Genomic DNA, 14,653 nt, shown 5'->3' with positions numbered 1-14,653 from the left:
GTGGAAACTAGAATGCCACCTTCGCAGCCAATGAAAGCCACTGATAGTTTCCATGGAGCAGAGAGCCATGACCAAGAGTATTAACCGTGTCTTTTATTTCTGTATTCTGATGCTTTGATCTGCGACCCTGTGGACCTTGGAGGAGGGCCCCTTCCAGGGCTGGCTAATTCCTAGAGACGGCTAGCAACTCTCCTAGGAGTGTACTTTTCACATGCAAACCAACCAATCCAGAACCCACACCCCAACCATCTCTTTTGTTTGTTTGTTTTTACAGTCCAGAGGTCTTTTATTTTTTATACCTATTATGCCATAAATTCATAGGGCATAGATTTCAGCGGCTTAGACTCCAATCACCTCTTTTACTGAGCTTGCACATTCTGGGGTCCCTATCACCCGCTTAAACTGCCCCAGGTCCAGGTAATGGACAACTAAAGACAGCCCCTGTGCCCCACGGGCCTGAAATTATTTAAATCAGCCAATTCTGAGCCTGCACACCCCGTGTCACCCATTCCTTCCCAGCAACCACAATAAAGGCATTTCCCCTCCCTCTGCTGCCTGACCCACCCTGGCACTCCCTGAGCAGCCCCCATGGCATGGTGTGGCACCCTGCTGCTCCGGAACTGGAAGGAACACACTCTCCTCTCAATGGCAGTTGTCTCCTGATCTGTCGGCCTTGCCTGACCTAAATAATAATAAAACCTCCAGTTTAAAACACAAAGCCGCCTGTGAGGAAAACTAGCGTAGCAATGGTGAGTTCAAGGGGTAGAAGGGATGGTGTGCAGAGGCCTCCGAGGAGTGGACAGTGCTGAGTGGTGGGTAAAGCAAAGGCCTGAAAGGTTCTCGGACACTGGGCTGATGCAGAACATCAGGATGAGAATGCACCTTCCCAGGGCATATTCCGCCCCTTCATCACCATTACCTTTCGCTGGTGTGGGCGGTGCACTGGAACTGAGGCGTGCAAAGCTGTGGTTTCACGACAAAAGGAGGATGTGTTAGTGGTGGTGACCACAGAGTTTCTCTACTATCACCCTCCATGTTACACTCGTATTGAAATAGAAGTTTCACTTGTTTCTTTCTTTACTCCTAACCCTGCAAGCTTACGCCTGAGTCGCGATGTCTAGCGCCCTTCTCAGAGTCCCTCCGGATGGGCTCGCACATGGCTTGCCACAAGAAGGGAGAGAACTTGTCAGTCAGCCCTGGGAGCCCGGCTGTCACTCACAGCCTGACAGCTCGGGCTCCGCGTCTTATTTTGGACTGTGTCGCTCTCCGCACCACCAGCAGCGCCTCTCAGTTTGGGTCTTTGAGATACTTTGAGACTTTAAAAGCTCCAAGGATTAAAGGAATATTGGCTGTGGGGAGCAGAGGGGACACTGGATTCCTCACAGAACATGAAATGGAAATTAAGCCTTTGTTCTTTAACCTTAATGCTCGAGGTGGACTCAGGCGATGTCTGGGTACAAAAATAAGAAATGACTGGGAAGGGTGGAGCTTCTCAAAGAACAGCCAAGCTGGCCACTCTGGGGCAGGGTGGATCCCTGTTGCTATGGTTCCTGCTGGCTGACAAGGGGTTGGGGAGGTAGCAGTGGACACCAAATGAGACAGACTGTTGATATCGTTTACAGAAGCAGCCCGCGTCCTCCACCAGTTGAGTTGCTAACGTTCCCTCTTTTGCCAGACCCCCAGGCTGCACAAGAGACTATCTGTATCATTAGATACACGCCTGCCTTACTTTACTGTGCTTCACAGATACTGCATTTTTAACAAATTGAAGGTTTGTGGCAACCCAGCATTGAGCATGTAAGTTGAACAACACTGTTTTTCCAACAGCATATGCTCACTTCATGTCTCTGGGTCATATTTTGGTAATTTTCACAAGATTTCAATCTTAGTATTTCATTATTTTTATATTGGTTATGGTGACCTATAATCAGTGATATTTGATATTACTATTATTATCGCTCTGGGGCACCAGGAATAGCACCCATATAAGATGGCAAACATCGTACAAATGTTGTGTGTCCTCTGACTGATCTACCAACTGACCCTTAACCCTGTATCTCTCCCTCTCCTTGGGCCTCCCTATTCCCTCAGACACAACAATATCAACATTAGGCCAGTTAGTAGCCCTCCAACGGCCTCTAAGGGTTCAAGTGAAAGGAAGAGTCACCCATCTCTCATGGTAAATGAAAAACCAGAAATGATTAAGCTTAGTGAGGGAGGCAGGTCAAATGATTGATGTGCAAAAGATTTTTATAGGCCTAAAGTTAGGCCTTTTCTACCAGTTAGCCCAATTGTGAATGCAAAGAAAAAGTTTTAGTAGGAAATTAAAAGTGCTACTCTGGGGAATGATAAGAAAGTCCAACAGCCTTACTGCTGATATGGATAGAATATCAAACCAGCCATAACGTTCCCTTAAGTCAAAGTTTAATCTGGAGTAAAATCCTAGCTCTCTTCAATTCTGTGAAGGCTGAAAGAGGTAGGGCAGCTGCAGAAGAAAAGTTAGAAGATAGGAGAGATTGGTTCATGAGGTTTAAGCAATGAAGCCATTTCCATAACATAAAAGTGCAAGGTGAAGCAGCAAGTGCTGATGGAGAAGCTGCAGCAAGTTATCCAGAAGATCCTGCTAAAATCACTGATGAAGGTGGTTACACTAAACAACAGGTTTTCAGTGTAGACTTTGGAAGAAGTCTTTTCTAATGGAAGAAGAGGCCATGTAGGACTTTCATAGCAAGAGAGAAGAAGTCAATGTCTGGCTTCAGAGCTTCAAAGGACAGGCTGACTCTCTTGTTAGGGGCTAATTGCAGCTGCTGACTTTAAGTTGAAGCCAATGCTCACCCACCATTTTGAAAATCCCAGGGAGGGCCCTTAAGAATTCTGCTAATCTACTCCGCCTATGCTCAAAAAATGCAACAATAAAACCTGGGTGTCAACACATTTACAAAACTGAATATTTTTAACCCACAGTTGAGACCTTCTGCTCAGAAAAAACATTCCTTTCAAAATGTTACTGCTCATTTTCAATGTACCTGGTCACTCAAGAGCTCTAATGGATATGTACAAAGAGATGAATGTTGTTTTCATGTCTGCTAACACAACATCCATTCTGCAGCCCATAGATCAAGGAGAAACTGACTTTCAAGTTTTATAAAATATTTAAGAAATACATTTCACAAGGCTGTAGCTGCCATAGACAGTGATTCTTTTTACGGATCTGGGCAAAGTAAACTGAAAACATTCTGGAAAGGACTCACCATTCTAGATGTCAGTAAGAACATTCATGATTTATAGGAGGAGGTCAAAATATCAACACCAAGAGGAGTTTGGAAGATGTGGATTCCAGCCCTCATGGATGACTTTGAGGGGTTCAAGTCATTGCAGATGTGGTGGGAATAGCAACAGAACTAGAAGTGAAACTTGAAGATTTCCCTGAATTTCTGGAATCTCATGATTAAACTTGAATGAATGAGGAGTTGCTTCCTATGGATGAGCAAAGAGTGGTTTCTTGAGATGCAATCTACTCCTGGTGAGGATGTTGTGAACATTGTTGTAATGACAACAAAAGATTTAGAAGATTACATAAACTTAGTTGATAAAGCAGTGGCAGGGTTTGAGAGGACTGACTTCAATTTTGGAAGAAGTTCTACTCTGGGTAAAATGCTATCAAACAGCATCCAATGCTACAGAGAAATCTTTCATGAAAGGAATAGTCAAAGTAATAAATTTCATTGTTGTCTTAAATTGCCACAGCTTTCAGCAACCACCACCCTGATCTGCCAGCAGCCATCAACACTGAGGCAAGACCCTCCACCAGCAAAAAGATCATGACTCACTGAAGGCTCAGATGATTGTTAGCACTTTTAGCAATACAGTATTTTCAATTAAGGTATGTATATTTTATAGACATAATGTTATTGGACAATTAATAGACTACTATGTAGTGTAAACATAACTTTTATATATCTTGGGAAACCAAAAAATTTGTGACTCACTTCATGATATTTGCTTTACAGCAATGGTCTGGAACAGAACCTGCAGTATCTCTGAGGGTGTGCCTGTATTTACTCAGTTATTCAGCAAATGTTTATTGAGTGCTTACCGCCTGCTAGGCAACTTGGGGGAGACGAAGATGAACCTGAGGCACTGTGAGCCCTCAGGGGCTGCCCATGTGGCAGAGACAATAATTGCAGGTTCCAAGAATTCAAAAGCAATCTAGGTTAAGTGCTATACTAAACACGAAGGGATATGGCAATCAGAAAAAGAAGCCACTTCTGGGAAGGATGACTACAGGTGAATTCTTGGAAAAACAACCATCTGATCTAAACCTAGAAGTAAAAGATTCAGCTATGTGAAGGGAAGGGCGGCTGCCCCTGGAGGGCCAGTCTTGGGTATGGACATCTGGACGAAGCAGCTCCTGTTATCAACTGACCCTACACAGCTATTTTCGCAAAAACAAAAAAAACAAAAACAAAAAACAGTGCCACAGGGCTAGGCAGAGGAGATGGCTCCACAGGGTGGACCTCACATTCTACCTAGGTTGGTGACCCCCCCAGGGTAGCTGAGGGAGCCCTAGAGAGACGAAAGGGGGCCAGCAGAGGCCTGAATCGGCAGTCCTCAAACGGAGGCTCTCAGGCCTTGGAAATCCGAGCTGGGAGGTGTGGGGGAGTCAGGTGCAAGAGCGCCTCCACTCCTTGTGACTGCCGAGAGCCCGCGTCCCCGACTTTTACCTCTTCTGTCTGGTAGGTGGCCCACATGGGGACACGAGGGAGTCTCCCGGTATCCCGGTGCTGAGGTCCCAAAGACTCGGAGAGCCTCCGCCACGCTAACCGGAAGTTGTGACGGTCGCTTCCTCTCCATCTCTGCTCTTTACAGGAGAGGCTGAAGCTCGGGGAGGCGCAGGGGTGGAGTGTGGGGAGAAGCAGCTCCCGGGAAACGCAGGGCTTTGCGAAGCTGCGGCAATCAGTAGCGGGGCCTGCAAAGGAGGGCAGCGCGGAAGCTTGACCCCGAGCGGGGAGGCGTGGTCTGTGGCTCGAAAGGCGTGGCCCGTAGCGGAAAAGGCGTGGCCCAGCTCAGGAGCCTGGCGGGCAAGCTCCTCCCTGTGCGCGGCGCTGTGCCGCGTGGAGAACCTCGCCCTGGGAGAGTGGGCCTGATTAGATGAGCACACAGCGGGAAGAGACAGGCTGTCTCCTGGCACTGGCTCTTGGCTGTGGCACAACCAGCCTTATCAGCACATCTAGACCGAATGTGTTGGCAGGAGGAGGAGGAGGGGGTATTGGTGGAGAGGTCAGAGCTTGCAAAAATAGCAGCTTCCAGTGGGGCTGCGGAGACACAGCCCCGTGTCCAGGGGATGCAGAAGTGTCCTCGTCCTCGGCTGTGGGTGAGCCCCACAAACCGAAGGTGGTAACACTCCACTTCTCACATCACCAAACTCTTCAGCCCTGGTGCAGCTTCTGAGTTCACCGAGCCCCTTCTGGTTATAATTAGATGTAACCTGACTTTAGAAAACTACAGTCTTAGTGGGAGTTGAGATTTATAGCCATTCAAGCATTTATAAAATATCCCTCCTGTAAATTAATTAACTGACACACTGAATGTGTGTTCACCAATACTGACTCAAACTTATTTTGTTAGCACGTGTCTCCATAGCCCTGGGCACCCTGAGAACGTTTGGCTTCTGGTTAAGGTGCAGCGCCAATCCTGAGATGGGGCTGGCCCTGGATGGATACAGTACTTAGAAGGCTGTAGGTAAAGGCAATGAGAGGTCCTGGCACCCCGCAACCCTCCACGACCTCTGCCACCCCATTTACGCAGCGGTTCAACCCCAAACCCTCACCAGGGAAGGCCGCTGGGGAAGCCCTTGTGGAGCAATTATCCTTGGACTCCTGCATTCCTCGGCCAGGCTCCCGGAGGTGAGGCTCTTTCCTCTGGGTGGGCAGGAGCCCAGGGCACCTGCAGAAACCTTCTGGGCCCCTGCTCTACCCAGTCCCTCTGTACCTGAAACAGCTGTCCACAGAAGGGAAAGCTGCCAGCACCTCTGGTTATACCGTGACAGGTTCCTGTGGACATTGCAGCCCTGGGATATGGGATTTAATGGAGAGTGCTCAGGCAGTGAGGAGGAAAACACAAGGGAATTCTCCAGTCTACTGGGAACTGGAACTCTCTGGAGTATGCTCTCTGGAGCATGTGAGTTGTTTTGCTGAATTATAGTGGTTTGAACTATTGTAGTTTATCAAAATCATTAGATAAGATGTCTTGAATCAATACCTTTCTCTCATAAAAGCCTTCTGAAGAACTTAGAATCAGCATGAAGAAATATTCGAGTAAGAGTTGCATTCAAAACAAAGGGTCTTTCTTAAAAACAGAACCTTTCTTAAAAAAAGGGTCTTGCTTAAAAACTTTGCAAACAAAATCACTTGAATTAAAAAGTCATTTATTCATCTTGGCTTATTTTGGGGATCATAAAGCCCTTTGATAATCTAATGAAATCGGGGGCCCTCTCCACAGAAAATACAATCTCTCTCAGTATTGGTGTGTGTATCAATCAGTTAGCACAAAACCCTGAAGTTCATGGCATGCGTGTTTTACAAGCTCAAATTGCTTTCAATACTAGTGGGTGGAGTTCCACAAATTTGTACATCATTTGCTTAGGATGTCTGCAGTGTTTTCCTATAGAAAAAAATATGACAAAAAGGGTTGTTAGGTTTCACTCCAGATTATCAAACCATTTCATGCTAAGGTAAGAAGCCACGGTTCCTGGTGAGACACGAGGACTAGCCCAGGCTCCCTGTTTTGGAGCCACAGTGCCGCTGGGAGGCGAGGAAAGTATTGCTGGACCTGGAAGCTGTAGAGGAAGCCCTGAGTGCCGGGAGCAGGCATTCTGGAATATGAGCCACCCACAAGTGAAGCATTTATACATAGTGACTGCCCTTTCAAAATCTCCTGAGAATATACAAGCAGCAGCAACAACAAAAATGAAACCTCAGCTCATCTTTAGGTGTATAATTCAGGCAGCTCAGATGAATTGCAGTAAGACATATAAACAACAAAGTTTCCTCCTGCTTTTGCAAATCTCTTGGCGTTTATGACATTAAAATGACAAGAATACACATTTGAAAGTGGAAATATTGCTCATTATTCTGCAATTAAGTAATTGACTACATTCCTTAGCACAGGAAATGAAGAAAAAATTTACTATCCCTGAGAAAGAAATGCCATTTCTAAACCAAATTTAAATATTTAACTGCAGCTGTGAAAACCACAGGACACCTGCATTTGCATCTGGTTCAGCAAGTTTATGATACAAAACCTTGCAGGTAAGTTGTTCTCAGGTCAGGGAAGATGGAAAATAGTTTTGAGAAGCTTACATAAGCCCTAGGTGGTGGTGACTTCCTTTGCAGTCATTCCTACAAGGAAGGTTAGGCTCAGGGAATTGGCACTTTTATTAACAAAATTTATTTTGGAAATTCCAATCTATTCCATTTAATGACCAAAAACTAAATATCTAACATCACAACCAACTCTCCTCCCACAACAGACTTCGATGGTATCTAGCTTTCCATTTGTTGACTCTATTTGATGTTTAATAATAAAACAGCTTCCTTCTCTGCCTCCCTCCATCTTGCTTTAAGCATTGATTATCTACCATAGGCCAAGAACCATACTTAGTGTTAGGGATCCAGAGATAAGGAAGACGGAATTGGTACCTTTAAAAAGCTCACAATCTAGTGGGGAGAAAGAAAAATGGATCCAAGTACAATTAGAGTGATCAGGAGAAGCAGCTTTGGAAGCCAACGTGCCGAAGTCTCAAGTTGGCCTCCTACTGGCCCAGCAAGTGACAGGCGACCTCACTGTCTTATGCCTGTCACTGGATCTGTGAAGACTGCCTGCCACGCATTCTGAAGTCCTTAGCATGGGGAGGACATGGTGTGCTGAGTTAAGTGTACAGCAATGCAAAAGAAGTATATATGTAAGGGTCCTCTCACTCAGCCTAGGGCTGGCAGGAGAGGAGTCCAGTTACTGAGGCTTTTCAGCCTTTATACCTGCCAAAAGGCAGAGTGTGCATTTATTCATCCATCTAAATGCTAAATGTAGTCAGAAGATGAAGTAGTCACCTCTGTATGAAATCTGAAAGGGCTGGTGAAAAGAGATATAAGTCTCCCAGGCCCCTAAAGCCATCTGAAAAGCTGGCATAGGATAGGAATTATTTTGAAAATGTTTTTCTTTATAAGTCTAAAAAGATACTTTTCTGGAGTCAAGTAAGTTTGAAAAGCAAAATGATTGCACTGACCTACATTCAGAGGACAAATACATTGTACTGTGAGAAGAACTCTGGAGAATTCAACCTAAGCCAATGAGAACCAGGGAAATGTAAGAGAGATGCCCTTCACTAAATAAACTGTTCATGCAGGTGCTTGTTTGCCGACGGTGTTGAGTGTGCTGGAGCAAAATGTGTCAGACTCGCTGGGTGACACCCTTGCCATGTGCCTTACTTGGGAAAGTTATCTAATTATTCTGAGCCTTAGCAACCTCTTGTGTAAAAATGAAACTAAAAATGCTCCTTTTGCAAAAGTGCTGTAGCCATTAATTGATCTAACAATGCTTAACACAGTGATGGATTCATAACAGGCATTTGGAAAATTGTACTTTCTCTTGTCTCAAGAGCAGGGCCAGTCACCCCTGAAAGAAGACCCTCCAGAACCGAATGAAAAAGGACCCTCTTTATTAGCTGCCCCCAGCCCCACTATTCTACAGCAAGTACACACCAAACCACAAATGAAAATGTGCTGTGTTTTCCTGAGATGCAGGTGAAGAAATCCCAGCCCAATGGTGTAGAATTCCCAAAATTATCTGGAGCAGGCTTCACCCTTTGCTCTCAAATCCCAAGTTTCATCATCTACTCAATATCCAAATGCAATACAAGCTTGTTTCCTGAAATGTATCAGGTCACTAGCTTTTTTTCATAAAACATTTTTTCTGCTGTGAATTACTTTGAAATTATAAATTAAAATTAAACACAAATTTATAAAAGAGCTACAGTGCTAATCAAAATGAAACCACCACCAGCCATCCTACTGCAGCTGACCCTGACAACCACCCTTCCAGTGCTCCAGGACTCACCTCCCACCCACTCTCTCTTCCCTGTACCTTTAGAAAACCCCATCCTATAGTCAAGTGTAATGCCCAACCTGTTACTACTAACCCTGTTTTTAGACTCTCCTCTTTCCTTTAATCACCTAGCCTTATTTCCACCTGAATTGACTCTCCCTTAGCTAAGACAGCCAGACAGACTCCATCTTGGCTCTTTCACCGGCAGCCCCTTCCTCAAGGACTTAACTTGTGCAAGCTGACTCCCAGCGCATCCAAGAATGCAATTAACTGATAAGATACTGTGGCAAGCAATATCCGCAGTTCCCAGGAATTCGTCTGATTGATAACGCCCAAAGCCCCACGTCTATCACCTTGTAATAGTCTTAAAGCCCCTACACCTGGAACTGTTTACTTTCCTGTTACCATTTATCCTTCTAACTTTTTTGCCTACTTTATTTCTGTAAAATTGTTTTAACTGGACCCCCTTCCCCTTTCTAAACCAAAGTATAAAAGAAAATCTAGCCCCTTCTTCAGGGCTGAAAGAACTTTGAGCGTTAGCCATCTCTTGGCCACCGGCTAAATAAACAGACTCTTAATTCGTCTCAAAGTGTGGCATTTTCTCTAACTCGCTCAGGTACAACAAAGTGACTCCTCCATATAAGGAACATTTTCAATAAGCATTCCCTCTGCAGCCTCCTTTAGTTGTAAGTTGGTGACCTACTGTAGCCTTTTTTTGGAGAGGTTGCTTCTTCTCCCAAACTGGGCACCAAAGAGCTAAGGGAGAGGGGCACCCCCCTTTCCCACTCCTGATCAGCCTCTGGGTCTTCGTTCTTCCACTGCTGTCTCTGGCCCATTCTACTTTCCTGGGATTTGGATGCATTGATCCCACTGCCTTCTGAACCTTTCCATCCAGATGCCCCACATGCAACCCAAGATCATCATGTCCAAAATTAACTCACTGTCTTCGTGCCTCAAATGCGTTCACCCACCCACCCACTCACGCAACCCAACCCAAACCAGAAGCAATATACCAGCCTTTTTCATTCTCACCCTAACCTCCAACAATCATTCAGCCACTATGTTCTGTTGATACTATTTCCTAAAAATCTTTCATCTCTAGAATGGGATCATGAGGTCAGCTGCAGTGCTGAGGGCTGGAGTGTTTCCACTGATGTCGCCATGGCAACGGATTAGAGGATGAGTGCCTAGACTCACAAATTGCATCCCAGAAGCATGCTTACCCATGGTGTCTAGAGTATGGAGGTCAAATACCAAACCTCAGACATGTTATGGGTTAAATAGAATAATATAGGGAATGACCAGATGCCTCACACTCTATAAGGGAGCAGATGTTCCAACTCAACACAATATTATATGAATGAATTTCTGGAATGTGCTGGTAAACTGCAGAGTCATTGCATACTCTCCTTTCTTTAAAACAGGTATTTATCTGAACAATACTCACTAAATACGTGTGTATATATGTGTTTGTGTGTGTATGTATACATACACACATATATACACACATATTTATAGAGAGAAAAAACTTTAAAAATTATATATATATCTCTCTCTAAATATTAGATAATCTCTAAAGATTAGATAACTTTCCCAAGTAAGTAAGAGATATATGTATCTCTAAATATATATATATATATATATATATATATTTAGAGAGGAAGAGAGAGAGACTTTATATGTTGAAACATATGTGTACTAATCAAAGCCATAGTTTTATTTTCCGGCAACTATCTTTAATTAAGAGAATTCCAAAAGGGAATGCAGTGACTCCAGTGATATCATTCTTCCAAAGATGCTCTGAGAACTGGCTGTGAAAAACATCCATATTGCTTGGACAAGGCACCCTCAGTCTCCATATTTCAAAGGTACTTGAACTGGGTGAACATTACCCCTGGAGACTGGCGAGTGATTCATCCCCATTCTGACTGTGAGACGTGTATCAGGCTGGATGATCTATGCCTCTGTGCTCTTCCCCTGCTTAAACATAGCTCCTGCAGATGACCATAAGGTTAAGAATTCTATGTTCTTAAATAGTGATGGTCCTCTCTTGGGTGGCATGATTTATGGAGTTTGTGTTATTAGATTTGCTAAACTGAGTATCACTTAAAATTACTTCTCTGAATCCCTTCAAGAGAGCAGACAAGGCAAAAAAAATGCTTAAACAGAAAGAAAGACGTTTATTTATCAGGAGGAATAATTTCTGATATTTGGCACAAGTGAATGCCAGAACCGTACCAGTCAACCTTTCTTAATGGGTTTTTTTACTCCCTTTCATTTACAGAATGAGTATTTCTGTCTTAAGACCGCTCCCATACCCTTACACTGTGAAAATTCAATTGCCCTTTGATTTCATATATATGCATCTAGATCAGGATTTGTCAATGGATTTCCTCACCTCAAAGACAAATCACGTGGATTAGTGATGCCACACATTTTAGAGTTCTTTCAATGTCTGAGATGTGCTATTTTTAGAGAGCAAGTCTATTCATTTCTGAGATCATGCCTATTTCTAGTTTCTGTGCAGAACTTATTAGATTATTGCTGTTAGATAAATCACAATATCAACAGTACTGCACTTGATATAGCCGAGAAATATTAGTTTGATAGTTGTCTTTTCTGAATTGCTATTAATTGGATAAATATTTGGATGGACATCTCTGCAAGGCATTGCATAAAGCAGCCCTTTCCTCTGGAATACTGTAATCAAAGCCCAGGTAGCCAGAAAGGAACTACCATGCAGGTTTCATACACCCAATCAAGCACAGTGCCGAAGGAGGGAAAACACAAGTGTTAACCTTTAGATTGGAGAATAACAGCACCTTATTTCTACTTTTTGAACAAAGGACCTTGTACTTTCATTTTGCACTAGGCCCCTCAAATTAGGTAGCTGGCCCTGCTTGTGAACTAACCTTGTCCTTTGTCTCTGACCATTCAGATCCATGTCTTCCTCCAGCATCCATGGCACCAACTTGCTAGCTTGTAATTAGGGCAAAACAGACTCTCCACCATTCTGGACACATGCTCTCCTGCCTTTCCTCCGACCTAAATGGCTCATCTTCTTTGCTACTCCCTCCAATTCTGCCTCTTCTTTTTAATGCTAGAGGGCCCCAGGGCTCCTCTTTTTATGCCACCATCCACCCACCCTTTCCACCAGACCCTGGTCTCTTCTCTATCTGCACTCCCTCCCTTAAGTGATTGCCTCTAGCTGCATGGTTGATCCTGATCATTCCATCTATATGCTTAGAATTCCTAAATGTTGTCTCCAACCAAATTTTTAAATCAAACTCCAGAATCAACTCAACACATTCAAATGGAATTATTGATCTTACTCTCAAAACCAATTCACTTGTGGTCTTCCCAGTTCACACAACGGCATTCTCTCCTTGCAGTTACTCAAGCCAACATTTCTGGAGTCATTTTTCACTCATCTCTTCTCTCACATTCTTCATCAATCTGTCTGAAATTCTATTGACCCCATGTTAAACACAGACACAGGTTCCACCATACCTTATCACCACTGTTTCTACTACCCTTGTCAAACACACCATCTCTCCCCATTCCTAGTCTAGGGGTGTCCTAACTGGGTCCTTGCACTCTTCTCTCCCACGGTCTTGTTCCCATCGGAGCAACCAGAATGATTAATGAACAACTGAAGTCAGATCATTTGCTCTCCTGTTCAAAACCCTACAGTGGCTCCCTGCCTAAGTAAAGCCTAAGTCAACATGCTCTGGCCCACTTAGCATCTCTCTGACCTCACCTCTCATTACTGTCACCTTTGCTAGCTTAGTTCTGGCAACAACACCCTCTACGTTGCTCCTCAAACAACCCAGGCATCCTTCCACTTTGCATTCGCTGTTCCTTCTGCCTTGAACTCTCTTTCCCCTAACAACCTTCTCCTGACTTCCTTACTTTAGTCAAGTCTGCTCAGATTCACCCTCCTGACAGTGGCAACCCGCACCCTCTACACGCTCCCATCCTCTTAATCCTAATCATACTCTAGATGATAGGTTTATTTATTGCACTTATTTATTATGTTTCTTTCCTTTTTCCCCCTGCTAGAACATCAGCTGCATGAGTGCAGGAAATTCTTTCTCTTTGGTTCGTAGATGTATCTGCAGCATCTAGGATGGTGCTGAGCACAAATTAGGCATTGCATAAAAATCTACTGAACAAGTGTGTAGAAGTTCTGTATAACCTGGTTGTTGGTGTGTCCCTTCAGAAAAGATCTGTATGTTTTTTCAGAGGTGTTCCAGATTGGTTGATAGCCTTGGATTACTTCCAGTGAAAATGTCTCTGCAGCTTAAAGTTAAACCCCAAATCCAGATTAGCACAGGCATGGGATACAAATTCTTGGGGCAGACGTTGTCTTGGCCACCTGAAGCATTAGCGAGACAGACACATTTCCTTGTTTGATAGTTGGCGACCATTGTTCTAGAACACCCTTTTACTGTGTACCCCTTTGATTGCACCAGCTCTATGAGGACTCCATTTCAGCCCTCTGCTTGGAGGACTTGCCTAGTCCCTAGCCTCCTGTTTCTGCCTAGCCACTGACACCAAGCCACTTGGTTACCAAGGGCAAAAGACCTCAGGCTTTCCATCCTCCAAGTGCAGCTTACAATGCTTTCACTCTTAGCTGGGACTTCCTATTATTTTCTTATGAATTAAGTAATATATTTAAATAATGTGCATTATAATTTATCTGCCATTTCTAGTGGCTTTATATGGAGGGTTCTTTAGAATTGGTTGTCAATCATATTTCTGGACACTGAAGTCCCCATCCCTCATCAGCCCACCAGGGTTCTGAACCTGGTCCAAGCCTGGTCAGAGCAAGGTCACACAATGACCCCCAAAGGGCACTCTTTTGTCCTCATCCTACTCAATATCTAGGCAGATGCAGCAGGGCTGAGAGCTTGTTCTCTTTATGCCTGTCTGCCCAGTCTCTGTGATACCCGCTCCTCTTGCCTTTTTACTTCACTGGCTGGCTGCTCTGCTCAGGGCTCCCAGGATAGACGGCACCTCTGTTCTAGGTCTAAAGGTTAGATTACCTCAGTTGAGCCGTGCTCCTTCCTTCCTCTCTTCCAAGGTGATCTCAATCATTCCTAAGATGTTTGACCAAAACCATAGCTGATGACACCCATTTCTGGCTGAAGGCCGGAGACCCCTCTGAGTGCCAATCCCTTATCCAGCTGCTCTTCTGACAGCACTACTTTGTAGTCTCTTTGTCATCTTTATTCCTTCTCTTTCCTTGTTTCCTAATCCAGTTCCAAGACCCACCCCAGTTGCCTTGAGTCAGAATCCCAGGAGGTAAAGCCCAAGCCTGGTATTTTTTTAAAAGCTCCATTTGGAATTCTTATTTTTGCATGTAATCAGTCTTTATGACATTAATACATATTCTGGTCACTATTTTGATTTAAACCTTTCAACTTCACTCAAATCAGAAAATTCTATTTCCTGAAATCAACAGTCTATATTTAGAAACATGCACATGTGTGCTGAGCCACTGGCAGAGGAACAGCCCCCACCACGCTCCGCCGGGAACTAGGAAGAG

At 44.2% G+C, this 14,653-nt stretch overlaps 1 protein-coding gene across 8 annotated transcripts in view; it reads right to left on the bottom strand.

Annotated features, from left to right (window-relative positions):
- Positions 1–14,653, bottom strand: part of GABRB3 (gamma-aminobutyric acid type A receptor subunit beta3) — a 228,800-nt gene that overhangs the window by 79,575 nt on the left and 134,572 nt on the right. The window contains exon 1 of one of the 8 annotated variants that reach the window (XM_003314572.5): positions 4,725–5,032. The exons of the other annotated variants lie outside the window; for them this stretch is intronic. Within the exon in view, the coding sequence (XP_003314620.1) occupies positions 4,725–4,751 (27 nt within the window). The 5' untranslated portion in view covers positions 4,752–5,032. Of the gene's footprint in view, positions 1–4,724; positions 5,033–14,653 lie in introns of those variants that run through there. 8 annotated transcript variants of the gene reach the window in all.

The sequence above is a fragment of the Pan troglodytes genome, chromosome 16, assembly GCF_028858775.2.
Source record: "Pan troglodytes isolate AG18354 chromosome 16, NHGRI_mPanTro3-v2.0_pri, whole genome shotgun sequence".
NCBI classification, from domain to species: domain Eukaryota; kingdom Metazoa; phylum Chordata; class Mammalia; order Primates; family Hominidae; genus Pan; species Pan troglodytes.
Note: the sequence above shows the minus strand (reverse complement) of the source record. Positions and strands in the feature narration are given on the sequence as shown.